Source organism: Podarcis vaucheri, assembly GCF_965113315.1.
Source record: "Podarcis vaucheri genome assembly, chromosome: 15".
NCBI classification, from domain to species: Eukaryota; Metazoa; Chordata; class Lepidosauria; order Squamata; family Lacertidae; genus Podarcis; species Podarcis vaucheri.
The window spans coordinates 21,830,310-21,857,878 of NC_138753.1; the positions used below are offsets into that span (position 1 = coordinate 21,830,310).

General features: G+C 45.3%; 1 protein-coding gene across 7 annotated transcripts; it reads right to left on the reverse strand.

The window, feature by feature from the left end:
• Positions 1-1,968: 1,968 nt before the first annotated feature.
• Positions 1,969-27,403, reverse strand: LOC309519854 (uncharacterized protein). Of its 7 annotated transcripts, none has more exons than XM_082201101.1 (7): positions 27,247-27,403; positions 23,390-24,612; positions 22,873-22,910; positions 22,608-22,724; positions 22,321-22,400; positions 22,089-22,166; positions 1,969-2,818 (listed from the first exon to the last, which is right to left on the reverse strand). In XM_082201101.1, exons 2-7 carry the CDS (start codon positions 23,562-23,564, stop codon positions 2,743-2,745), a joined length of 564 nt encoding a protein of 187 aa, XP_082057227.1. In that variant the 5' UTR covers positions 23,565-24,612; positions 27,247-27,403; the 3' UTR covers positions 1,969-2,742. The 7 variants fall into 7 exon arrangements, 5 of the variants coding, with proteins under 5 accessions (XP_082057227.1, XP_082057225.1, XP_082057226.1 ...); XM_082201099.1 differs by having other exon boundaries at positions 25,348-27,403; XM_082201100.1 differs by having other exon boundaries at positions 23,390-23,726; positions 24,051-27,403.
• Positions 27,404-27,569: the final 166 nt, after the last annotated feature.

Sequence of the window (27,569 nt, forward strand, 5' to 3'; positions counted from 1 at the left end):
CCCCTGCATTGAAAATGGCCCTTTTCTACACCTGCCTGATGAGTGCAAAGGTTCCAGCAGTGCAGAGGTCTCATGCACATGGCTGGCATGCTGATATTGGGGTTTTCTGTTTGTTTATTTTCTCCTCCCTGGCATTGTCTTGACGCAGAGCTCTAGGAGCTATCAATTTAAGCCACAATTCAGTTTCTTGGAGTGGTCTTGGATCCTGACTTCCAGATGATAACTATTGTGGGGGAAAACATGTTGTAATATGACCACAGGCACTGGGGAGTGTGGATTACTAGGGCAGCACAAATATCCCATGCCAAGGCTTTGAAGTAAACTTGGAGCAGTAGTAAAATAAACCTGGATTCCATTTGTTTTATCAGTACTCACCTAACAATGCCTGCGGGTAAGGCATTACAGAACTGTATGTGTAATGGAGATCACTGAAGGCACTGCCAACAATATATTGAGTCAACTGGAAAGCAGCAAACACTTGGGTGACTTATTGTCACAGTAGATAACTGGTTCTCACTTTCATCATTCTCTACCTCCCAACTAAAGCTCTTATGGCCTTATGAACCAGCCGCTGCCTTAAGATCTGCCTACAAGGCTTCACTTTCTGACCTGCTATTAGAAATGATCAAGTTGATGGTCACCAGAAACAGGGCCTCCAGTATCTTTTCAACTCCCTTCATCAAGCCTGTAGCTCAGAGTTGTCCCATGTTCAATCCCCAGCCCATTCTGATTCTGCTGACAGTGTCCCGACTCCAAACCCCAGAGAGCTACTTGTAGTCAACGTAGAGACAATACCGAGCTGAACGGACCAATGATCTGTTTCAGTATATGTGATGATATGTGCCTTCCTTCCATTAGTTTATATCAGTGTTTCCCAACCTTTTTTGGGCAAAGGCACACTTGTTTCATGAAAAAAATCTTGAGGCACACCACCATGCCAGATGGGGAAAGGTCACTTTTTACTTATGTAAAAAAAAAATAAAAAAATAGTAACAGCATAGAAGGTAATGGTTAGGCTAGCATCCCTCTTCCAAATATGCTAGGTTTTTATTTGCAGGGACTGTTCTACATGGGAAAGCATTCAGCACTGTCATTCTCCCATCTGCCATCTGAATTGGTACTATTCTGGGTCAACTTACTCTGCTGCATGTGTAGATGAAAATGGCATCAAGTGTGGGGGAGGGGGCAGAACAGGTTTCAGATACAGGATATTAAGCATACACGTACTTCAGATTGAACTGGTTGCTTGCTTTGCAAGTTTTCATTTCCCAAATGACTGCCTTGGCAAGCGCAATACCTACCAGGCTCAACGCCGGTCTCGCGCTGCCGCTTCCCGCGCTCTCAAGGACCCGGGAGGAGGAAGGCGTGAAGGGAATCCCGAAGGCACGAAAACCTCGCGCATGCGCAGGCCTTCCACCTGCGACAGCCCAGTAGGCCGGCCGAAGCGAGCGGTGATGGGATGTGGGAGGGAGGGAGCTCGCCCCCCCCCGCGTGTGCCTATGTGGGGCACGTTACAGCCCCGTGACGTCAGCGCCACGCACGCAGCCAGGCAGGCAGACGGCGAGAGCCCCGCGCTGGGCGGCCTCTCCTCACCGCCGCCGCCCCGCCTCTCGCCGCCCGACTCGCACGCCTCCCTCCCACGGCACACCAGGCAACGTCTCGCGGCACACTAGTGTGCCGCGGAACACCGCTTGGGAAACACTGGTTTATATTATCATATTTTTCAGGAATGATGCCCAGAGAAAATCTATCTCTAGAAATGTCAGGCCATAGCACATTTTGTGGATTTAACAAATATACACATCCATCTACTGCTCTTGGGATACTTGTTTTCTCACCCACCTACCTCACTCGGAACATAGACACACTGGCTGCATTTATATGTGATTGTTAGACTATGCTGAGTCAAACTATGGTTTACCAGGATCACATGAATGCGCTGGCTCATGGAGAAGAGCTCACATCTGCTTTGACCCACCTCAATCCTTTTATTTCTGTGTGGGACAACAGCTAAACCAAGGGTTGTCTTAGTGCAGCCCTCACAGATCTGGTGTTCTCCAAAAGTTTTGGGCTCCAACTCCTATCAGTTGACATCTGAAGCATACCAGTATGGCAAAGGCTGGCTTAGCATGCTATCTGAACCTGGACTCACAGGTAAACCCTCTTCTCCTTAAGCACAAACTATAGCCAAGAACAAGCTAGCGATCTTCTCTCTGGGATGCTACACTTTAGAGCATTCCCACTGAACCTTAGCATTACATGTGAGTGCAGTATCACAGTTATCACTTTTTCAAAGTCATGCAGGAACTGCACTCACAACAATTGCACTCATGAAAGGTCTGTGCTGAGACCAGGATAAAATTAAAGCATCACAAGGAACTAGTTGCACAAGACCTGTCACATTGCCCAAACAGGCCACATTCACAGCAGATTGTATTCAGTGCAGGGTTTTTTGGCTCCACATTTTTTTTTATTTTCTAGCATTCCAGTGAGATCCAAACAGATTCCAAATACAAAGACTATGGTAGAATTTCTACAGCAACTGCTTCATGAGCTGTGAAGAGGAATGAGGCAGGGTAGCGGAGGAAAGAGAGTATGTTCCTGACTCAGCAGAGCAACAACAGCCAAACTTCTTCTTTCTTGCTTGGCAAAATGGATGTCTAGCCACAAACTTTAATCTGCCTTCTCACCCAGAATGTTATGCAGAGCTAAATGGCTGTTGCTTAGAAACCCATGACATCACTAGCACTCTTGACAACGGCGCTCTCCCTCTCCCTTACAAAGCTGGTTGCTGTTCAGATCAAACAAGTCATTTGTCCTGTTGGGATATAAGGTGAAGGGGTGGCATGGGAAGTTGGCAGCCTTGATTTGAGTCAGCAGAGCAAAATGATGGCATGAAGGAACAAAAGAAACAGAGAGACACACAGAGAGAGATGTTTCTCCACAATCCATTTTGTGCCTTTTGATAGCTAGGCCAGGGATGGGGAATCTGTGACCCTCCAGATGTTGAACTACAACTCCCATAATCCCTGAACATTGACCATGCTGGCTGGGGTTGACGGACATTGGAGTTCATCAACATCTGGAGGACAGGAACAAGGCTAGCTTAGACCTAGAAGCAGCTGAGGTTCAAGGTTTCACAGAACATACACCAGGACTGGGGAAACCTTGGTCCTCCAGATTTACTTTACTTTACTTTACTGCTGGACTACAAATCTCACAAGCCCTGACTATTGGCCATGCTGGCTGGGGCTGATGAAATAGGGAGTCCAACAAAGTCTGGAGGACATCAGGTTTCCATGCCCTAATATAAACTGTGACCCCGTTAGGTCTATTGAAAAGAAAGAATAGGGGTCAGAACAAGGAAAGTCGTTTTATTCTCTGCCCTGTATTCATCACATGCAGCACTGTTTCTGCTCCACTGCAGTTCATCTTCTGCCAAAAAACCTCTGCCATTCATCTCACTGTCCCCTGTGAAATCACATAACTTGCACAATTTATGCAATGAATTACATAAATTAATTATGTAATTAATTACGTATATCACATTGCCATCACATTATTCCACCGCATTAATTTCAATGCAAAGGAAATGCAATGCAAATGGAGAAAAACATAATTATTATGTGTTGTTTGTGGACCGAAAGCAACAGCAACAGCAAATACTAATCATATTTACTGGATTGATTTCTGTTCTTGTCATGGGATGAATAAACAAACATTGTTTCCATCAGAATTCTCTTGCATCCCTAGTCACAACTGCAATTGCTAGGCCACTCTGGTGGATGCTGATGACTATTTCACTACACATTTACTGCCCCCAAAGTGTGGGAAAATGTCCCTTCTTGCTTGGAAGGGTGATAGAGAACCCATACAGGTAATCATTTTTGCACACATTTGCCCTGGGTGTATGGTAAAACTCTTTAGGCAGATGTCTTATTTTAAAAAATCAACACTTGGCAGAACAGTACATGGAGCCTGCACAGATTACTGTTTTGACACATAGTTTGCCATGCAGCTGCACCTGCCATGTGTTTTTTTTAAAAAAATAAAAAGCAAAAAATAAAAGCCACTTGGCAGTGTGATACAGGCAACTGAGCTCACCTGCAGAGCCCAAGATTGTCTGAGCTCATAGTATTTCTGTGAGCTCCGACAACCCACTTTCTACGCCGTTACATGTACAACCAGTGGTGGCTAGGCCACACCGGGACTGGAAAGGCAGAAGGCAAGGAGGCCAACAGCAGGTAGCACCAGAGTCCATGACAGGTTGGAGAAAGGGCAATGTTGAGTGGAGCCAACAAACCCTGGTTTTGTCCCCATCCTTCTCTCTGCTGATTTCAGTAAGATTAAGGAGGAAGAAGCTGACAGCCAGGGCCAACCCCTAATCGAGTTGTACAGAAGAAGGCAGGTGGGAGCTGGCTGAAGGCAGTCTTAGGTTGTTGGGCCAGTTCCCCATTTGCCCTAATGAACCACATAATAAATTGCTATTTGGCAAATCACCATCTGCATCCACCTACCAGTTTGCCCATCAATGAAACAGGGTGAGTGTTTTCTTCTGCCTCTCACTAAGAGGAAGAGCTGTGATGCTTAACTAAAGGGCTCAGAGACCTTCAGATGAAAGGGATTTTGATCAAAGGCAGAAAATGGCTGAGCAGCACTCTGCAGACCTCGCAGCTCAGAGCTTTCAGGTATATACCACCTTCAAATCTAAATTGTTGTTTGTAGCAAGACTATCATCTTGCTATCAGTTTACCAGATAATATTAGAACAAAAGCTCTTTTATAGATCCTTCATTTCCCTTTTGCGTGATCTGGACAGATTTAGATCCAGTTATTAAGATGGCTTTCACTCTCTTTTCTTAAAAATATGTGTGCATGCCCATTTTTTTCTCATTATATGGGAGAAAAATGCAAATGTAATTATAGCCACAGAATATTATGGGAACATGTATTTTTGGCTCCAGGTCCCTGCAGTAAATTTCAGGCATATGAACTTGGAGTTTGAGCCTAGAATTCAAGCAGGAGCTCCTGTTCTGTTTATGACCAGGAGAGGATCCTAGGATTGACCTAGCCAGTCCAGAAGCACCACATGCCCACCAATCATATGGTCAGGGAAAGAATAAGACTCTCCACCAATTTGTGTTTAGTTTGGGGCTGTAAAAGTTGGATTGTAAAATTGCTGGTTTTTTTGTTTAATGGCTGTCTTGCACGGGAAGGTCAAAAGGAAGGTCAAAAGTGTTAAGGGGACATTTTGCACAGGAAGGTCTGTACAGGAGGGTCAATAGTTCAGCTAGGGGAAATAGCAATCTATTTTATTTCTGTCTGAGAAGGGGAGTAAAAATACTGTATATAAGCTGAGTTGGAAAATAGGGTAGTTAGCTGCAGAATTAAACACAGCAGCAGCTTGTGAAGTCAGAAACTTGAAGAGTTAGTGTGGGATAGAGGAGTGGTTTTGTTGGTTTGCTGGTTTCCTTCCCTCACACAGTACAGGCTACAGTCTACGCCATCACAGAGGCCAATGCAGACACCCTTCTGTTCTGTGTTTGAAGAGGATTTTGACGGGTTTAGATATAAATGCTGCCATCAGATTGTTGTCCTAGGTCCAACAATTGGAAGATATCACTCTAATCTTTCCTAGCTACACAAGTTATCTCTTTCTCAGCTCATTTCAGAAAGTGCTAGCATTAACCTTGAAAGCTCATAATGGTCTAGGATCAAAGTACTTCAAGAACTGCATTCTCCCACGTGACTGTTCATATTGTAATACTGGTTTCAGAGGCCTTGCTCTGTCCCATTATCTTGTGAGGTTAGAAAGACAAGTAGCAGAAATTTGGCCTTTTCACTGGTGACACCAAAACTCTCAAATGCTTTCTCTATAAAGATCTACCAGGCTTCTTCTCTGTTCATTCTTCAATGTGCACTTTTAATGACTAGTGACCTGCTGCTTTTAAAGTTTGCTCTGATGTTAACTTTGTCATCTTATTGCTGCTATTTCATGATATTAAATGTTGTTTTGCCATTTAATTGTATTGGTTCTTTAAAAATTTTAGGATGTCTTTGTAGCAGAAAAGATGGAACAACAACAACAAGATATATGGAAGAAGGCAGACCTGAAATGAGGAAGCAGAAGATCAGTGTGCTGTAGCCATTCCTGGAATATGGCATTTCATCCAAGGAGGGGGAAATAAAATGTTTGACTTCTTTCCCATAATTTTTTTAAAAATAGTAACAGAATTGCCCTGTCAGGGTGACAAGATTTAGCCTAGCCATGTGCAGTAGCTTTCTTTAAGGAAGATCATTCAAAACATTGATACCCACACTTGCCATCTCAGGTGATAGTCCAGCAACAGATGCATCACAGAAGCCTGCAGATTGCGTAGCTTGGCTACGAGATCCAGTGATGAATGAGGTGTATGAATAGTTATGAGCATCTGTGTGATAGATGCAGGGAGCTGATTAAACCATATTTAGTTTGTCATGTTAAATAATTGGCCAATTCCCTGAGTCTGGAGTATGAGCAGATTTGTGTGGTCCATAAATCAAGGGAAAGCAAATAAATAAAACTCACAAGAGAGATAGTAATAATAATAACAGACACAATTTACATTTCCCCCCATACAGAATCTCCTTACCTTTATATCAGCCTGGCTGGCACAGCCACAGTTGGCTTGAAGTGACACAAACTGTATCCGATGAGCCCTTTGTCTTTCATGCAAATTTTGTCTTTCATGCAATTTTTGAGTGCTCAGTCAAAATATCTAAATGTGCAATGCATGCAGCCACATGCTGGAGGGGAAAGGAAATACCCTCATACCTCTAGCTCATTTGATGTGTTGGGAGAGTGAAGAAGAAAAAAAAACCCTCTTCAAGTCAACCTCAGTTCCTCATTCCAGACAATTCCAATACATCCATGCTGCGTAGCAGGGAGTATCTCTATATGGTATAAGTAGGGAAGATGAGGATGATTTATATACCACTTTTCAGCCCGGAGGCCCCCCAGATGGTGAACCACATGCTAAAGCAGAATACAGTAAAATGCCATAAATCAATACAAACAAAACCACAGCATTGGAGGATTAGAGGAAAACTGCTCCAAGCTGTATGGAGAAAGAGTGCTTTGAGCAACCCAACACCCCTGAATTCATTCATTTTAAATTTCAACATGGCCTGCCCCAGACTGAACCATTCCATGCCTCTTGATGTGCAGATCAAAGTTCAGTTCTTTGGAGTTTGCACTTCTCCAAATTTTGCAATGAAGTTTTCAGCTTGATCCTTGTCTTCGGGGCCATTTTGTTGTTTAGTCATTTAATCGTGTCTGACACTTCGTGACCCCATGGACCAGAGCACGCCAGGCACTTCTGCCTTCCACTGCCTCCCACAGTTTGGTCAAACTCGTGCTGGTAGCTTCGAGAACAGTATCCAGCCATCTCGTCCTTTGTCGTTCCCTTCTCCTTGTGCCCTCAATCTTTCCCAACATCAGGGTCTTTTCCAGGGAGCCTTCTCTTCTCATGAGGTGGCCAAAGTATTGGAGCCTCAGCTTCAGGATCTGTCCTTCCAGTGAGCACTCAGGGCTGATTTCCTTCAGAATGGATAGGTTTGATCTTCTTGCAGTCCATGGGACTCTCAAGAGTCTCCTCCAGCACCATAATTCAAAAACATCAATTCTTCAGCAATCAGCCTTCTTTATGGTCCAGATCTCACTTCCATACATCACTACCGGGAAAACCATAGCTTTAACTATATGGACCTTTGTCTGCAAGGCGATGTCTCTGCTTTGGCAATACCTATAAACATGCCCTAATACAGAATGCCTTCTGTATCAAGTACCTTCCCAGCCCAGTTTTGATTTTATTAATTTGCATTACTTATTTTGCAGTTCCTCGCTGTTGTTATATTTTCATAAATAGAAGCTTTCTTCCATAACTCTGAATCTTTCTGAGTGTTTTATGGCAACTTTGTATATAATTAGTGAAACTTTTTAAAAAATGAAAATGCCCAAGTGACTGGGACATGCCCCAATGCTGATGCTTTCAATTTTTTACCTGCTTTTAGCTGTGACAATAAGAGAAAGGCTTTGACTCAGGGTATCTCCCCACCCAGGGCCAGTCAGCCCATTAGATAGACTGAAGCAGCCACCTTGGATGCTGGAATCCCATGGGGTGGCACCTCCATGGGCCCCCAATGACACTGCCACTTCCGCTGGGGTTGCATGGAGATGCCCTCCAGTGAGAACTTACTGGAAGCCGCTGCCACACAACCTCAATAAGTGAGGCTTCTGTGAGGGGAGCGGCAACTTCCTGGCTTGCCTCAGGCACTAAAATGGGACAGGCCTGCCCCTGTCTACACCCTGCATGACAACAGGCTAATGAAATGCTGCTCAGAGCAAGATGGAGTGAAGAGGAGATTACGACCGATAAGACATCGAAGCCAAAGCAAGTGACGAATACAAATTGTCTCTTAGTGGAGGGCCAGTGGCAGCAATGGGCAGGTTGTTTGGAATTGGGAATGACTGGTATGTGCTGAATCCTTGCCTGAGTCACACAGAAGGTTACAGAGGTGTGTCTTTCCCATTCAATCTGCTAATTACTCATTAAGCACTACAGAAGTAACCCTCATGACACCTTCATCTGCATACAAATTAAATTGTCCAGATTCATTATCCTTGCTCTGCCTCAGCTGAACAGGGACCCAGTACTTTGTGGAGAGCTATTCCAATATGGATTAAATACAGTGCCATGAGGTTCAGAGGGCAAACCCATTGTTATCTCGACTCTGTAAGAACCTTCCCTGCCCACTTGTATTGTGTCAGAGCTTTGTACAGAATGGAAGGGGCGGGAATTCTAGGGCATTTGGGTGAATAGGAGGGACAGGAAAATTATGTAAGATTGGATGAGGATGCCCACCTCAGTTACTGACCCTTGTGTGAACTGGTTTGAGGGACTGTTCCCCCCCTTCTCTCTCTTCTATAAATTTTGGAAAGATGTCTGCCTGCTCCATATGCATTCAAACACGTCTTAAGGATCATCACCAGATTTAGCATGGCAATTCCCAAAATCAGGCAAGTTTTGGTCTATGTTTGTATACCGTTGGATTCCATGTTGAATTAAGATGGCAGGCTGAACCTTTCCAAACTGCACTGGCAGGATTGTGCATTGCACTTTCCTTAATAGCATTAGAAGGGAAATTAAGAAATAAAAAACCTGGGAGTTTTTTTCATTTATAAATCTCAATATGTTTTGGTTTCTTAGCATCCCCAAGCAGCACTGACTACTGTCTGCTAGAGCTTTTATAATGAAAGTAAGACTCAGACACAGGGTGCTCAGCAGCACAACTTCTGAGGTACTTGAGAAACAGAGCCACTAAAACTCTTGAGAGCATCACTATGTGATCTCATTACTGAAGCACTATGGGTAGCCCATGGAAGACACAATTTTCCCCCCTGCACAGTGTCCTGGTAATGATTCTACATCAGGGGCAGATAAGGTGGTGCCCTACAGGTGTTGTTGGGCTCCAACTTCCATCATCACCGATTAAGCAAACACTCAAAGGGGGGAGACAGCATGGCTATTAGCAATGGCGGAGCAAGCCAATCGGGCGCCTGGGGCGGCGTGTGTGCCCTGCGCCCAGGGGCAGGGCCAGCCAACTGCAGGGCGGGGTGAGCCAGAGCAGGACACTCCATGGGGCCTCCAAGGAGTCTGCCAGCCTCCTCCCACTCAGCTGCCCTACAGCTGAGGGGGAGGCGGTGGGTGGACCATCTGGGGCAGAGCGGAGCCTGCGGGCACCTAAGCCACCACGTCACTCCCAGGAGAGACGCGTGGCTCGGTGCACTGCAGGCCCCGCTGTGAGTGCCGCCCAGCATTTTGTCACCCCCCTCAGTGGTGACACCTGGGGCGACCCACCCCCGCAGCACCCCCCTTCCTCCGCCCCTAGCTATTAGGCCCTCCTTTCTTAATGGCAGTTGGGACACTGTCCTCTTTCACAAGTCAACTCCAACTTTTTTCCTCCATCCTCTCTTCCCTTCCACACACACACACACAAAAAAATCCCTGGGTCAAAATGTCAGATTTCTGTAATGGGAGTAAATATGGTGAAATCAAGTACAGTGGTACCTTGGGTTACATACACTTGAGGTTACATACGCTTCAGGTTACTGACTCCGCTAACCCAGAAATAGTACCTCAAGTTAATAACTTTGCTTCAGGATGAGAACAGAAATCGTGCTCTGGCAGCGCGGCAGCAGCGGGAGGCCCCATTAGCTAAAGTGGTGTTTCAGGTTAAGAACAGTTTCAGGTTAAGAATGGACCTCCAGAACGAATTAAGTTCTTAACCCGAGGTGCCACTGTACTCTATACCTTGGTTTAAAAAAACACTCCAAAATAACCCCACTCTGTACATCCCTCTATCCTTTCCCCTGTCTCTCTATCTAGTAAAAAATAAAGGCAGTCCAAAAACAACATTGAAATGAATCTGGACAATTTAATTATCATGCAGATGAACATGTCTTGAGAATTATTTTGCAATTCTTAATGCATAATTAGCCATTTTAACAACAGAGGCTCCGTCCACAACCCCCTGAACAGCTGAGGTGAGCTCATGGCAGCTCCCAGCCACTCTCAATCTCATGTACACAGGCATATTTGCTTAATTTTCACAATATGTTCTGATTGTAGTAGCAGAAGGCTGTGGTGTGGTTGTGCATGCACACAGAACTTAAGCTTTGTTGTGTCTGTGATTGGGAAAGTGAAGAATGTTTCAGCAGGAGAAAACTGGAGACTTTTTGATTCTGGATAAATCACTTTAAACTCAAGTTGCACCTGTTCCTCCCAAAGGCTTATCTTAAGAATATCAGGCCACATCTGTGCTATATATTAAAACAGCACTTTAAACAGTAATGGATTCAACCAAAGAATCCTGTGAAATTTAGTTTGTTAAGGGTGCTGGGAAGAGGGATTGACCATTAAAGCACTGGTATTTATAGGTGACTGGAATGGGGTGTGTGTCTCCTAACACCTCTCAGCCCCCTTAACAAAGTACATACAGTTCCCAGGATTACGTGGGAGAGCTTATGGCTGTTTAAAGTGGTATTATAATGCCTTAAATGTATAGTGCCGGTTGGGCCTGTGTGTGTGTGTGTGTGTGTGTGTGTGTGCATCCTTCTCTGGTGTACATTTAGGTAAATGTATATATATGAACACTCAGGTACTATACTGTGCCTAGCTTGCTATTTCATGAACACACACACACACACACTAGATACAGGTAGATAGATAGTGTGCTTTTTCTAAAAAATGTTTAGGGGTATTCTCATCTTGACTCAAGAAAATCACCATTTTATAGTTCAAATCGGGGGGAAATAAATATAGTAAATGGACAAAAGTACAAAGATTCACAAAATGCTTAGGGGTATGCGTACACCTGCATCCCCCCCGAAAAAAGCACTGGATAGATAGATAGATAGATAGATAGATAGATAGATAGATAGAACACACACACATTCTTTATTGAAAAATAAAGAATATATTTGTACACAATATAAAATAAATCCACAAGGTAAAATAAGACATGGAAAAAACCCCAATTGTTATACAATTGTGTAAAAAAGAAGAAAGGTGAAAGATTGTTACTGTCAATTGTTTTTTTCTGGGGGGACGCATACCCCTAAACATTTTGTGAATCTAAGTTTGGCCTCATTGAGGGGCAGTATTTCAATACAAGTAGGAAAAAGAGGATACACCTAAACATTTTTTTTTAAAGCACTGGCTATTGTACTTATCCTAAACTTTCCTGAATCTGTCTAATTGTCTTTTAAAGCTTTACAGGATTTGTTGCAACATTTGAGCCTTTCTAGGATAGTAAGAAAAAACTTGTGTAAGGTGGAAAACATGATAGAAGTACATTAAATTATGCATGGTGTGAAGAAAGAGAATAGACAGAGGTTTTCCTCCCTCTTTCTTAATATTAGAACTTGGAGTCTTCCAGTGAAACTGAACGATAAAAAATTTAGGATGGAGAAAAGAATTCACATAGTAGCACGTGGTTAAACTATGGCATTTGTTGCCACAAACTACAGTAATGGCCACCAACTCGAATGGCTTTCAAGGGAGATTAGTCAAATTTGTGCAGAATAAGGGTAGCTGTGCTATATCGTTTTTGAATTATGGTGCTGGAGGAGACTCTTGAGAGTCCCATAGACTGCAAGAAGATCAAACCTATCCATTCTTAAGGAAATCAACCCTGAGTGCTCACTGGAAGGACAGATCCTGAAGCTGAGGCTCCAATACTTTGGCCACCTCATGAGAAGAGAAGACTCCCTGGAAAAGCCCTGATGTCGGGAAAGATGGAGGGCACAAGGAGAAGGGGATGACAGAGGACGAGATGGTTGGATAGTGTTCTCGAAGCTACCAGCATGAGTTTGACCAAATTGTGGGAGGCAGTGGAAGACAGGAGTGCCTGGTGTGCTCTGGTCCATGGGGTCACAAAGAGTCGGACACGACTAAACGACTAAACAACAACAACATGCTATATCATGAGAAAGGCTCATCTAGTCCAGCATCCTGTTCTCACAGTGGCCAACTGGATCCAGCCTATGAGAAATTCATAAGCAGGACAACAAGCAGTTTCCAGCAATTGGAAAAGGCTGGAAATACTATCTCTTGCCATGGCCTTTGTCTCATTGACCTGATTCAGAGGGCTGTTCTTATATTCTTAGGCAGATAGTCTATTTGTAAACAATATCAGGCAAATACCCCTAGAATATCTGGAAAGTATTTGACATCACATTTTGCAGAAGGAAATTGGAGGCGAGCATTTTTTTCAGCAGTAAAAGGATAGATCTTTGCAATCTATACCATTTCGACAAGGAAGAGGGTTTCCAGCCCCTCTTTCTGATTTTCCCACAGGAGCCAACCACTTGAACTATGTTTATTACCAAAGGCCTCTTCTCATTTTAGCTGGCTCTTTCAATATCAGCTTGTTTAGAAGGTGATTGGAAGAAAACAGGAAGCTGCCGTCTTTAAAAGTATTTGTCAAGATTTCCATTCGCCTGGCCCATTTGATCTTAAGTCCCCTGGGAATTTGGTGAACGTCCCTTTATGTTCCTTTGGTTGCATGTTAAGAGGCAAGGAGAAAAGGGAAGCAGATGAGCTTGCAAAATAAGCCCTCCTCCCATTAATAGTCATCAGAATCTTCCTCAGGAAAAGGAAAGAAAAACATTGATCTTATGTCTGCTGACTTTAATAAGACTGCCCTGCACAGGACGGCAGCTGTTCTGTCAATTAATGGGACTGTAAACAAATGCATCATTTGTTTATTTATTTATTCTGTTTACATCAAATTTCTTTGTTTTAGGTGAGGGAACTGTTCTCGCATCTCTGACTGGCTGCAAGACACTTTTGGTTTCCCCCCCTTGAGTTTCTGGGATTGTTTTCCATGAAGAGTATTGTGACAGAATGTCAGGGCCAGCTCTGTCATGAGCCAAGCTGAGCCACTTGCCTCAGGCCGCAAGATCAGTAAGGTAAAGGTAAAGGGACCCCTGACCATTAGATCCAGTCGTGGCCGACTCTGGGGTTGTGATGCTCATCTCGCTTTATTGGCCGAGAGAGCCGGCGTACAGCTTCCGGGTCATGTGGCCAGCATGACTAAGCCACTTCTGGCGAACCAGAGCAGCGTAAGGAGCACTGTTTATCTTCCCACCGGAGTGGTACCTATTTATCTACTTACACTTTGACATGCTTTCGACATGCTAGGTTGGCAGGAGCAGGGACCAAGCAACAGGAGCTCACCCCATCATGGGGATTCAAACCGCTGACCTTCTGATCAGCAAGCCCTAGGCTCTGTGGTTTAACCCATAGCGCCACTCTCTCTCTCTCTGTGTGTGTGTGTGTGCCTGAGCCCTCTCCAGGATTTCAAAACAAATGTGCTCTTTTGAAAGCCACTATGGGGTAGGTAAAAGGGTCCATTTAGGGGTTTCTCAGTTTTTCCCCCAATATCAAATTCAGATTTCCACATCAGCTTGCAATTTGTTTATTTATTTGTTTATTTATTTATTTGTTTATTTTGAAAAAGCCTCCAAGGGACATTTTCCCATCTCTTGTGTGAATGCCCTCAGGTCTCAGTATTCTGGTCCTAAGTTTATCAATAAATATAATCTGTTCAAGCTTCTCCACAACTGTTATTATTGAATATGTGGACAGATCCTACGAAAGCTTGTCCAGCTTTGCAAAATGTACATGGACAGTTCCCCAGGACAGTTCGGCCAACTAGTGCTTAATAAATGGTCCTGGCCCTGTCACAGAAACCAAAAAATGCGGGCTCCCTCTAAGCTGTCAGTGAGCACACTTTCTCCTCCTTTTATATTTCAACATTCAATTCCAACACATCCATGCAGATCAAATTTAAGAGGCTGAGATTTTGTTGTTGTTGTTCCACCGTGGTTAGTTTAGGTGGGAGAAAATTATGGGATGGAGACGACAGTTTTGATCAAATTACAATGGTTTTTCAATATATGGAGTGTGGTATTACATCTCAGAAGGGCCCCAGGGGAGAGGGTGGGGAAGAGCAATCTCTTTTCCCCATGACTAGGTAATTTCATACACATCAGCTCAATAAAAATCAACCGAGAGGACCTGGAACATCTATTCTATTCATCTATTAGGCATTATGGGGCTGCAGATACACTCCCCTGTGAACAAGGAACGAGGCAATTGGAGCATTTGCATCTACAAGGAGCTCTTAATCCTTGCAGTCTTTCATAAACGTATTATTGATTTTTGTTATTTATACCCCACCCATCTGGCTGGGTTGATTTTGCCCCAGTAGAAAAGGGATAGGATCATGTCCAAAAGGTGGGTTAAGATAAATAGATAGAGAAATGTTTTTCTGCATCTCTCATAAGTCTAGAACTGAAGCTGAATGTTGAAAGATTCAGGCCAGACAAAATAAAGCGTGTCTTCACACAATGCAGAGTTAAGCTACAGAACTCACTCTGACAGGAGGCAGTAACAGCCTCCTTCCAGCAACTCCTGCAGCCAGGCTGGTGCCAATTGTATTGCTCTGTTTTCCCTTGGACCACTTTAGCGAGGCTGAGAGCAGAGCTTTTATTGTATGGGCAGCTGAGGACCTACAAACACACTGCCCAGGCTTGCACCCTGAGGAGGTCATGCTGTTGCTGCTAATGCAACAGTTTGACTTCACTCCCAGAGGTTCACCCCCTTGCCTCTCAAGACAGACAGATGCCAACATATGCCAGGCATCTTTTGGGTCCGTCATCCCCCTGTCTTTGGAGTGAAGAGCCTGGAACCTGGAACATGTTAGATGGTAGGGCCCAGAAAACCCGCCCGCTATAATTGTACTTTGTTAATTGTATTCTGTGTTGAGAGCCTAAAGGTAAAGGACCCCTGACAATGAAGTTCAGTCGCAAATGACTCTGGGGTTGTGGTGCTCATCTCACTTTACTGGCCGAGGGAGCCGGCGTTTTGTCCACACACAGTTTTTCCGGGTCATGTGGCCAGCATGACTAAGCCACTTCTGGCGAAACCAGAGCAGCGCACGGAAACACTGTTTACCTTCCCACCGGAGTGGTACCTATTTATCTACTTGCACTTGATGTGCTTTCGAACTGCTAGGTTGGCAGGAGCAGATTTACAAAGACTGATATACAGTACCACACACAGTCAGTAAATAAATCTCTAAGAAGTATGTGTTTCTAAACAAAAAACAAAAAAAATCTCAAAGTGGTTTTTCTGTTTTTGTGCTATTATATTGTTGCTTTTATGCTGTATTTTTGCATGCTTCTTAGAGGTTTTAAATATGAAGCAGTTTAGACATGCTTTGAAATAAATAAATAGGCAGCATGAATACACCTGCATGTGCAAACAATAGCCGGCTTCTGGGCACGTGCCATCTCCGATGGCTGCGAGACACATATGAAAAAGATGGTTGACACAGAGTCCCTTTGGTACCCAAATTGATTTGAAGCTCCTTTGGAGGAATTCATTTGTCTGTGCTGCAGGAAATATGCTGTGAGTTGATATACCTTTCTGTTGAAGTGCCAGGAGGCTTTGACTAGATAATAGGATATGCTTGTCCTTCCAGACGTCATTGGATTGTAGAGTATTCTGCCAGGGGAAGCAGTTGGGACAAACACATGCGATAAATGATTTTGAAGCAAAGGTGGGGATTTATTTAACTTTGGGCAGAGTCGGGCAGCACATTTGCCAAAAGAGAAGCAACATGAACACCACCCAAAGGTCACTGGTGGATTCACAGCACCCTGGGGTTATCGTCATTAAAATTATGGTGCATCCATATCTGAGATCTTCATTGGTTGCCTTGATTTCGCAAGCTGAAAGTGCATTATCTGGGATAAATTGCAGAATCCGCTGATTATTTGGTTTGGAGGAAATGACAAAGTGGTGCAGGAGGCAAATGTAGAGAAGCATGTTGTAGGTTGGATATAGTTCTGTTTATTTTATAATAAGGTCTAAGGGGAGCTAGGCTGGTGCTGTTTATATACTCCAAGGATGTGTGGGGGGGGAAACTAGTTTAATGTAGATTTTTCTGGCTTCCACTGTGTTCATTCTGTGTAACTCCATTACTAGTAAATGTAAATGAATCATTATGAATAAATCTAAAGAAAGTAAAGAGGAATATAACTGAACGTATTCTTACACTGAAGGGATTAAGGGATTGACCCGCATCCTGGCTAGGGAAGTACAAAAACCGCTTCTTCAATTTTATAAATACTGATTGCTGACAATTCTTTCTTCTTGCACATACTGGCAATACATGTTTGGGACAAAGTGGATACAAATAATTATCATGGGGGTACTATTATTGACAGCTGATACCTTTTTCCTATTACACAAAAGCACAGACAGCGGGATAAATTAATTTGGATCTGGATCCTCCTTGCAGTTCCAGCTTTGTTGTTCAATAACCTGCAGAATTAAGCGACTGCTGCCCATCCCACAATTCATTTATGATTTACACGCATACTCCAGAATCAAGACACAAATCTGCAGATGGGCAGGAGTCTTTTCCCATCCTTACCTGGAGACATTGGGGATTGAACCTGGGACCTTCTGCATGCAAGGTAGACCCTGTCACCAATCTAAGGCCCTTCCTCATAGGCAGCGCAGCGGTGTAGCGTGGGGGGTGCCAGGGGTGCCGGCCGCACCGGGCGCAACATTGGGGGGGCGTTTGGCCAGCCCTTCGCAAGACAAAAGTCCATAGGGAAATCTCCGGGACAGCGGGGAAGCGCAGCGCGTCTTCCCCACTGTCCTTGGACCTCCTCCGAAGCCTGGCGGTGGGGCAGAGAGACCTCCTCCCACCGCCAGGCTTCGGAAGGATGCTCCGAAGCCTGGCGGTGGGGCGGAGAGACCTTCTCCCCGCGCCAGCCTTCGGATGGCTGTCCTGAAGACTTGTGGTGGGAGCAGTGGCGTAGCGTGGGGGGTGCAGGGGGGGCCTGCCGCACCTGGCGCAACATCTGGGGGGGCGCGGAAGAGACTCGAGTGCTAAAATCCACGGGTTAGGGGGCGCAAATTACTTGCCTTGCCCCGGGTGCTGAGAACCCACGCTACGCCACTGCTCATAGGTAGGGGCAGTAAATGGATCAGCAACTGTAGAAAAATAAGGAAGACAGAGTCTAGGAATGGACAAATTTCAGTTTTGGTTTTTATCCATTTCCCCCTTTTCCAGTCTTAAGTTCATTTCTGCATCAGTTTGCAATTAAAAAACAAGGTCTTCATGAAAATTCACCAGCATTTGAGTGCATCTACATATTTATATATGCACTTTTGCAAAGCAACATTCCCTCATTAATTGCATTTTTGTATTTTTTTTTGTATGTCCTTTTCACCAATATATGTATTTTTCTACATTTTTTTGGCTGCAGAGCTTCCTCTCAAAATTTCGATATATGCAAATTTCAAAGGATGGCCGCATTTTGGTTTGTGCATCATTTCAGGACATGTTTTCATAGAACTGTAGAGTTGGATGGGACCTAGATTTAGAGGTAATGATAGAGCTAGCAATAATAACAATAATAATAATGACAAATGGTAGCCCATTAGCCAGATGTGCATACAGAGGAAGTTAATAGTTGCAAGTCTGACTCCTGGGTGGCTGAAGGGGATGCCTTTCTCAAGATGGGTCTGGAGATATGCAGCTGCTTCCAAAGGGGCAGTGGGGAGATTGGGGTGAATGACAGCTTTTTGGGACAAGCAACATCTTTTGGAGTCTGGGGAATGGCAATATGCTCGATGAGTCACTGGGTTATTATTGGCTCTTGGAAGGAAGGTGTTAACGGTAGCATCCAGTCAACTCATTTGTGAGGCAGCCTGCTTCCTTCCAGACTCTGCTAATTAGACCTTTTGGGATTTGAGAATTGAGAGGCATTGGGGGGTTGTTTGTGTTTGTATTTTATGAGCCGTCTGCAAACCAGCCCCCTCCCCTCCATTCATTCCACTGATTCAATTGGTTCTGTCAAATACTCTCTTTTAAGCATCCTCTCTGCACATAGGTAAATGTAAGGTATGAACTGGTAACACACAGGTAGGGCCAATGTGATCCAGACCTTTTAAAAAAAGGCTCAGAAATTTGCAGGCAACCTCAGTACAGCAAACATGGGTTTTCCCCTTGCATCTTGTGAGGTGGACTAAGGTTGAGATATGGTGACTTTGTGAGCTTTGTATCCAGCCAGGAATTTGAGTCTCCTCAGTTCAAATAAGAATATAATAAGAGCCCTGATGGATCAGGCTAATACTGCCATTCCATCCAGCATACTGTTCTCACAGTGGCCAACCAGATACCCATGGGAAGCCTGCAAGGCACAGGACCACTTACCCCATTTGTGATTCCTAGCAACTAGTCTTCCAACATGCAGTCTCATTGGAAGGCCCCATCAATGGATTTAAGTATCAGTTCCTAGCTGCTGCAAATTTAGCACTCTGTCTAGCTCACCACACTGCCTGACCATTGACCCATCATCCAATAGCATCGTGGGGGGTGGGGGGGAATATGAAAACCAAGCAGAGGGGGAATTGAATGCCCTGCTTGGAGAAATTGACACACTAATACCCTGGGAAAGGGCTGTAGCTCAGTGCTAGAGCATCTGTCTTGAATGCAGAAGGTTCCAGGTTCACTTCCTGGCATCGCCAGGTAGGGCTGGAAGGGAATACTGCTTGGGAACATGGCAAGCCGCTGCATCTCTATGTAAACAGTATGGATCTAGATGGACCAGTGGTCTGATTCAGTCATAGGTGCTGAGTGTGTGGGGCTTTCAGGTGCTTCAACCCCCACAACACATTCCCCATGAAGGGACAGGGCACCCACAATTTTTTGTGGCGGTGCCATGCATGCTGCAGGGGGTGTGTGCCCAACGTCAGCAGGCCCAGCAGGGGAGCATGTGCTCCTGCCGAGCACACCCCCAAGGGAGCCCGCTGCTCCCAGCCCAGCCGGCCGCACTGCCCAGTTGAGGAGAGGTGCAGCCAACTCCAGGAGGTCCTGGAGTGGCTCCGTGCACTACCACCAATCACTGACGGAGGTAGGTGGGTGCAGTGGGTGCGGTCCGACCCAGGTGCCCTCCCTGAGGGGGTTGACATTGCTGTGCTGCCCCCCTGGGCCGCCGCTCACCACGTGCGGCACCCCCCAGGAAGCTCGCACCGCCCCCGGGTGCACACCACTCTGGGTGCCAGAGCACCTAGCTCCGCCTCTGCCACCACATGCCTCCTTATCTTCTGGAGGCCCAACGAAGCCCATCACAGCTGCGGGAAGGCCCAACAAGGCTGTGGGAAGGCCTAACGAGGTCTGCTGCAACCACGGGAAGGACCAATGGGGCCCATCGGGCCTTCCTGCAGCCGCAATAGGCCTTTTTGTGCCTTCCTGCCATAACGGGCCTCCTCCTGCCATGTGACATCACACTTGCACCACCTGTGTGATGTCACAGGCTTTCACCAGGCACCCACAAAGTGGAGCAGGACCCGGTACCTATGGATTCAATAGAAGGCACCTTCTTCTGCTTCCTATAAGAAATACACTTCCTAAGAAGAAGGGTATGCTGCAACATTTTGTTGCAACTCCCCCTTGCTATGGCAAGTATAGCCATGGTACAGAAACAACTCCACCTTGAGCAAACTTGTAACGCGTAGTGGGAGAACCCACAGCAGCTACTAGACTAAGGGCTCAACCACACATCTGTTTGCCCCATTTTCCCCTAGGGAAACCCATGTTTTAGAGCTGAATCAGAACAAATGGCAATTGGATCTTCCATGGACTGCTGTTTGTTTCAATTTTGTTCTAAAGAGTGGGTTTTCTGGATGAAAGTGGTGGGGCAATTGCTTGGACTTGTGCTTTCTAGACACCGTTCAAGGAGATGTGTGGATGAGTCCTAAGTAATTGTGCATTTCTGAGCTGCAGCCCAGGAAGCCCTGGTTTGTTCCTTGTCCCTTCTACCATGTTTGTTGGGTCACCCTGCTGACATTGACTTGCTAAGTTTTCCCCCCAGGATGATACAGCTGCAGAAGTCACCTGCATGCTCTCCTATCTCCATTGAGTTTACAGTTTGTCTTCAAACTAATATATAACTCAGAGGATTTCCTCTTCTTCTTTTTGATTCTCTCAAAGATGGAACATCAGTTCTGGTTGAATCCAAGCATGACCAATTTCAGCCTGAAATACAATTTCTCCAAGGAGAAGCAGATAAACAACATAAGTGGAAGTTTGGAAAGGAAGCTGCCACTCAGTGTTGCAACGCACAACTGGAAAAGCAGGAAGTGACCCAGAAAATGCAGGCACCTCTCCCCACCCTCCGATGCCAGATTTGACATACTATCATTGCCACACTTAATGCAGACAAAAACAAGTTTGTATTGGAAAGGAATAGAGTTAACCTAAGCATAATGAACTGCCTTCTATAATAAGGACTGAAACTCCGCGTGAAAACATCTGTTTTGCATTCAGAAGGTCCCAGGTTCAATCCCCAGCATCTCCAGGTAGGGCTGGGAATTTTCCTCATCTGAAATCCTGAAGAGCTGCTGCCTATGCTCCTAACTAAAGACTAAGAGGAAAAGCAAAGCATAAGGTTTCACAGACTGAAGCCCACTATATAAGATTCATAAAACATTGTCACTATGTAAATATGGAGCTAGAGCAAGGGTGAAGAACATATGGACCTCCAGATGCTTTTGGACTCAAATTCCCATCATCCCTGATCATTGGACATGCTGGCTGGGGCTGATGAGAGTTGGAGTCCCACAACATCTGGATTGCTACATGTTCCCCATGCCTAGTGCAGAAAAAAGAATGTAAACAGGTTAGATGGAAAAGGCTTCAATGTTTACAAAAGAAACAAAGGGTCCATTCCTAGCAGTAGGTATGAACTGTGACTTCACTGCCATGAATAGTTATGGTGCATATTTTGCATACATTTAAACTTGAATGTAATTGTTGGTGTTCTTTTTGCATCCGATCTGCAAAAAACAGCAGCAGGACCAGATTGCCATCATGCGGGGCCTCACTAAGAAGGCCCCACAGCAAGTGCTGGAGATGCCCCTCGAGCTCCTGTGGGTGATGCCCATTTTCATCCCAGCGGGTCCTCGGAGTGGGAGGAGGGGAAAAAGAAGAGATTTTGAGAGCTTGTAATGTGTGGGACGTGGGTGGCCCTGTGGTCTGGACCACTGAGCCTCTTGGGCTTGCCAGTCAGAAGGTTGGCAGTTTGAATCCCTACGATGGGGTGAGCTCCCATTGTTCGGTCCCAGCTCCTGCCAACCTAGCAGTTCGAAAACACACCAAAAAATGCAAGTAGATAAATAGGTACCACTCTGGCGGGAAGGTAAACAGCGTTTCCGTGCTTTGCTCTGGTTTCGGTGTTCCGTTGTGCCAGAAGCAGCTTAGTCATGCTGGCCACATGACCCGGAAAAACTGTCTGTGGACAAACGCCAGCTTCCTCAGCCTGTAAAGCGAGATAAGCGCCGCAACCCCAGAGTCGTCTGTGACTGGACTTAACTGTCAGGGGTCCTTTACCTTTACCATTTTAATATGTGAAGGAGAAAGGAAAAGCCACATAAAGGGAACTCAAGACTAACAACTTACCCCCTGGTCCTCTTCATTGTCTTCATCTGCAACTGCCTGAAAGGCAGAATGCAGGATGGTCCTGTGAGCTTCATGAAGCTGGAGGGGTGGAGGGGAGAGTGTTAGACTCTGCCTCCTCCAAGTGTCCCTTGTCCCATTCTCCCTCCTCCCACCACTATTCCACACACTGAGCTTATCCCAGAGCCCTGCCTTACCACCTCAACCTCCACCCGTTAAAAGAAACACAATTCACCTCAACTGGAAGAAGGCTTCAAGGGCCAAGGCAAGGATCCCAGGGCGGTCCTCAAACTGGTCCAGGTGCCCCAGGATATCCTGAAAGAGAGCAGAGGAGAAAAGTCAGATTGCTCTGCGGGCATCAGGACAGCTTCAACCCCAAACTCCAGGCTTTGCTTTCTGCAGGAATGGAAAACTCCATGCCCTATGCCTACACGGTTCTCTCAGGCAGTCCCACAACATGTTCCCCAAATCCCATCCCTGGTTCTCCCACTGTAAGGGTAACTTACACAACTTTGCACTCACCAAAATTCCTTCAGCAGCCAGATGTTTGGGCAGCTCAATGGTTTTGAAGCCCTTCTGTGCTGCCTCGATACAAGTCCCTATAATCTGGACCAAGAAGAGCTTTTCAAGGTCCAATGGCTGAAATGGCAAAAGTCAGGCAAAAGTTCATAGTGAGGTGAGGACTTCTCCACTTCAGAGACTGCAGAATTGGGGGCAAAGACCACAGTCAGTGGGCAGAGGGCCTGAGGGATCCAGTCCCTACTCTTTTGTTTCCCCCAGTACTAACCTCAGGCTCTGGAAAAGCCTTGAAGAACTGTGGCACAACTGCAACAAGAGAAGGACATGGGGACAGATTAGTTCATCCCTTAGCAGCTTCCAAGATTATTTCAAGAATCTTCTCCTTGATTTCCCTGCTTCTACACTCTTATGACAGGGGTGGAAAACCCCAGGCCTTGGGGCCCAATCTTGGCCAGAATGTGGCTCACAAGAGAATGTGGCCCTCTAGTTGACAACTGTCCCCCAGCCCTGTCCTATCAGCTGCCTCTGCCTTTTGCTTCCACTAGAAATTCTTCCTCTCCTCTCTCAGTCAATAGCGTCTTCAGCAGACCCCACAAAACTGGCTGGCCACTGGGGTGGGTTTCCAGATGCTAGACCAGATGAGCCTTGGGTCAGATCCAGCAGTCTGGCTCTTTTGATATATATTTTTTTGCTAGCTTCCCCTCCCCCACAAATCCTATACCCTGAGCTGTCACCCTAGCCTATTCCTTCCCTTCCAAAAATGGCGCTGGGGGGCACTTGCTCACCTGGTGCCACAGGCTGTTCCTGGCGCTGGAGCGGGGCCACTTTGTTGCTCCTTTTTAGTGTCAGAAAATTTCTCAGTCGCCTGAGAGTAGAAGACATGATGCAGAACAGAAATACGCTTAGCCTGATAGAGACCTGCCGGCACATCCCTACCAATTGCTTCCATCTTTCTGCCATTGAACTGAACTGTAGGACTTCCTAACAGCTGCAAAGAGGCAGCCAAGAGCATTCAGGGCTTGCAGAGAAAGGAGGTACTAACTCCTGCCATTCCAGGACCAAGAGAGCCTGGCTACCATAGTTCATGCCCTGGTTGCTTCAAGACTGGATTACTGCCATGCACTGTATTAAAAATTAAAGCAAGTAAAATTAAATGTAAACAATTGAGATCAAATAAATCAAATAAAAGTCAGAATGAGAAAATCAAAATAAGAAAATCCAAATCCAAAGCCTCTACAAAATCTCCTTCCGCCATCCGCACCCACACCTCTATCTCTCCTTATCTCTCCTCACTAACCCACGGTGAACACCTATAGCTGGTGGCTTTTAAGGGAGAAGCAAGAGATGTCACAAAGGAGGGCAAGTCATTGTTACCATGGCAACCCACCCACCTTGACCCTGGGCCAATCTTGTCCCTCCTGATGTTTCTTCAGAACTTTGAAGCACCTGCTGTTCTGTCTGCAGCTTTGCTGAATCTTCTCTTTTGGAGTTCATGCTTTTATATCAGATCATTCTTCTTTCAGCCACTTTTCCAAAGGGAGACAATCCCAATGTCCCTTTAAATGCAGTAGAAGACTCCCAAGTCTAGAGGTGTCCATAGTACAGGATTAGACAATCTGCTTTACATGCAACACCATCTTCATCCTCATAGATAATCCTGGACAACATCTGCAGGTGGGGCCTATTCTCTTTGGAATGACCCTTCCCAGCTGTTACAGCCCGAAGACTGCTATCTCTATGGCCATCTCCAAAAGCAACTTATACATAGCCCAATGGTGCATCTAATGTAGAACTGAATTTCTGAGTTTTATAGAGACAGCACTTTTAGCATCAGCATTCAAATGTCTATCCTCCTGATTGATATGAAATGGACTTGTATCTGTGTCCTGCTTGTCCCCTGTAACCTTGAGTTGTCTGGTCTCTCAACAATCTGTAACAGAGTTCCCATTCAGGTCTCAAACACCTTTTGATCACCACCTTCCCCATAAAAAGAAAGGAGGGGAGTAACCTGCATGAGGGCAATGAAAGCAATTAGAGGTCTCCTGGATGGAGGGATTTCCATAACAGGACAGATTTAAAAAAGATTAGGACAATTTAGTCTGGAGCGGAGATGAGAGCATTGAAGATGGCAGTGAGTAAGAAAAGGTCAGACCTGGGCACTTCTGTTTATCCTCTCCTGTATTTGAAGGACAAAGGAGAGGCTGGTAGAAACCTAAGTAGGTTACATAAAGAAGCAGGCTTCTCTGCTATCCATAGCTATGCAGGCACCAAAATATAGATATCCTTGGAAATTCACTCTTCTCCAAATTTTGTGATGCAGTTCTCGAACCCAAAAATGTGTTAGGGGAAATTGTATGCAAGAATGTGGACATTAGGGGAAACTGCATACAAAAATGTGGACATTAGGGGAAACTGCATACAAAAAAATGTGCATATTAAGAGCAACGTATATTGAATTTTATTTTATTTATTTATATTTATATTATATATATTAAAATGCTGGTGAATTTTCATGAAGACTTTTTTTTAAGGCAAACTGATGTGGGAATGTGGTGAACTGAGCTCAAGACTGAAGAAAAGAAGAGAAACTGGCATTGTGTTAGGAGACTGGAAATGGAGGAAAGACACAGATTTGGGGGTAAACCAAGGCCCCTCTATTACCGTATTTGCTCGAATATAAGCAGCACCTGAATATAAGCTGCACCTTTAAAATTGGGGGGGGGGAGAAAAAAAGAAGAAATACCTGAATATAAGGCACGCCCTTCCTTGCTGCTCCTGGCTGCATATGGAGTGGGGGGCACACTGCGTTGCTGGCAGCTTTTCCCCCTTCCTCACTCTTGGGGGAGAGGACGGGGGACTACACATGGGGCAGGCACCACTTTGCCGCACTCCTGATGCTCTTTGCCCTGCGCTCCTGGCTGCATACCGTAAGGTCGCAAATATAAGCTGCACTTTAACTTTTCACAGTCAGAATTTGGGGGAAAAGTGAGGCTTATATTCAGGCCAATACGGTAACTACAACTAAGGACCTAAGAAACACAAGCCTCAAGAGCTTGTACAAATGTTTAAACTGCTTAAGGGAAATTACACCATGTGTGCAAACATCTCAACTCTCTCTCAGACTCCTAAGCCTGTAATGCAGGGGTGAGCCTACCCTGCAGGGAGGCCCTAACCCTCAGGGCCAAGATTTTGCTAAAAGCCCAACATCGTCCAATTCACTCCAAAGCAGTGCCTAACACTGGGACTAGACCCCCTGCAATGTTTGGCAGTCAAAACCCCACATTTGACAGCATCCCACAAAACGAGCCCTCAGCGCCCTAACCCGTGAGGGTCAAGATTTTGCCAAAAGCCCGACATCATCGAATTCACTCCAAAGTGGCACCAAACACAGGGATAAGGGCCCCTGTAATGTTTGGTGGTCAAAACTCCATGTTTCGTGGCATCCCACAAAATGAGCCATGCTAGTCTTAATCCCAGCTCTTGCTGCCCCCAGGGGTGTAGGAAGGGGGGTGCGGGGTGTGTGGCCTATCCTGGGGGTCATCCCTGAAGGGTAAAACATCCCTTCCTCCTCTCTGCCTCTCTTTCAGTCCAATTGCCAGGAATCTCTCCCCACCCCCATCTATTTTTCATTTTAAAAAATGTCTTCTGTGTAAGATCTGGTTTAGCTCTCTCTCTGTCTGTCTCTCTCTGGTTTGGCCAGCATGAATGACTTTCTTAGAATTGCCAGCAACAAGAATACTAGTATGCATTTTTTGTTAAAATCACCATCATCATCAAAATCCAAAACGTACTACATCTCCTGCCACCAAGGTTCACCTACGCATTCACAAACTCTGAAGTATATAGGATTCTCAAAATAAACTCTCAAAAATTCATTACAAGGAATCATCTTATTGTTTTCATGGTTTGAGACAGCAGTGCAAATGCTTTGCTTTGGGATAAAATCCACTTTGGAAAGGCAGCACATAGATGAAGTTTTCAAAAAGCCTCCCCACCCACACCTAGGGACTAATTTTCACAAGAGGCTGAAGTCCCTTTCTCTGCTTCCTCTTCCTCCAACTCCCATTCATCTGCCCCATTGCTCCATCTGCTAATTGCTTGGAGACCCTTCTCAGAGACAAAGAGTTTCTGTTCCCGAAGATGCAAATCAAATCCCAATTCTCCTTGGGCAGGCAGGAGCAGATCTCTTGACGCTGCACATGAATATACATCTGCATGTTTGTTTGGCTGGGTTCTTTTTTGTTTGTTTGGCTGGGGAAACGCTGGAGGAGCTGGAAGTGCCTTGCCATTGCAACCTCTCCAGGAAGCTGAGAGGCACACACAGCTGCTCTTCTTCTCCTCCGTGCACAGTGCTACACTGCCAATTAGCAAGGTTCTCCTCTCAAGTCAAACAATAGGAAGAGGCTGTCATGACGCCAAAGGAAAGCCTGCATAAGGGTGGGTTTAGCACCCTCTTGAACCCATGGCACTCTGATTGCAGGAGGTGAAGCTGAGATCATGGAAGGATGAGATGCAGCCTCTTTGAAGAAATTGCTTCCTTTTATCTGGAGATACGGATATGCCTTATAATTTGGAAGGGGATGAAATACATCAATGCAGATGTATTTCAGCTGTTGTAAATATTTTACTCAGAGCCTTGTACCTAGAGGTCCTGGTAGAATTTCTCAGCAAGGTTAGGTTAGTCAAGTCACTTAAAATAATGTTGATGCAGTCCAGTGAGAAAAGAAATTCTGATAATTCTTTAGTGGGGAAACTGAATGCAGTGTATAATTTGAGGAGAAAGGAACAGAGAAATTTTGTCTTACTTCTGGTCTTGCACATAGCATGGAAACAAACAACTAACTATATAGAAGAAAACTCTCTCAGACCTACACAGCCAATCAGTGAGGATCATGCCACTGTGACTGGTTGCTAAGCAACACCTCCACACACAGCCCTTGGATAGTTGAGTAGCATTGAGAACTA

What these genes read in the sequence shown, in the direction of transcription:
- LOC309519854 (XM_082201101.1), bottom strand. Translation starts at nt 23,564, where the DNA reads ATGGCAGAAAGATGGAAGCAATTGGTAGGGATGTGCCGGCAGGTCTCT. An exon ending in GGAACAGCCTGTGGCACCAG is followed by an intron (nt 22,911 to 23,389) that starts GTGAGCAAGTGC and finishes CTCTTGTTGCAG; the next exon opens with TTGTGCCACAGTTCTTCAAG. An exon ending in ACAATGAAGAGGACCAGGGG is followed by an intron (nt 2,819 to 22,088) that starts GTAAGTTGTTAG and finishes ATATCCCAACAG; the next exon opens with GACAAATGACTTGTTTGATC.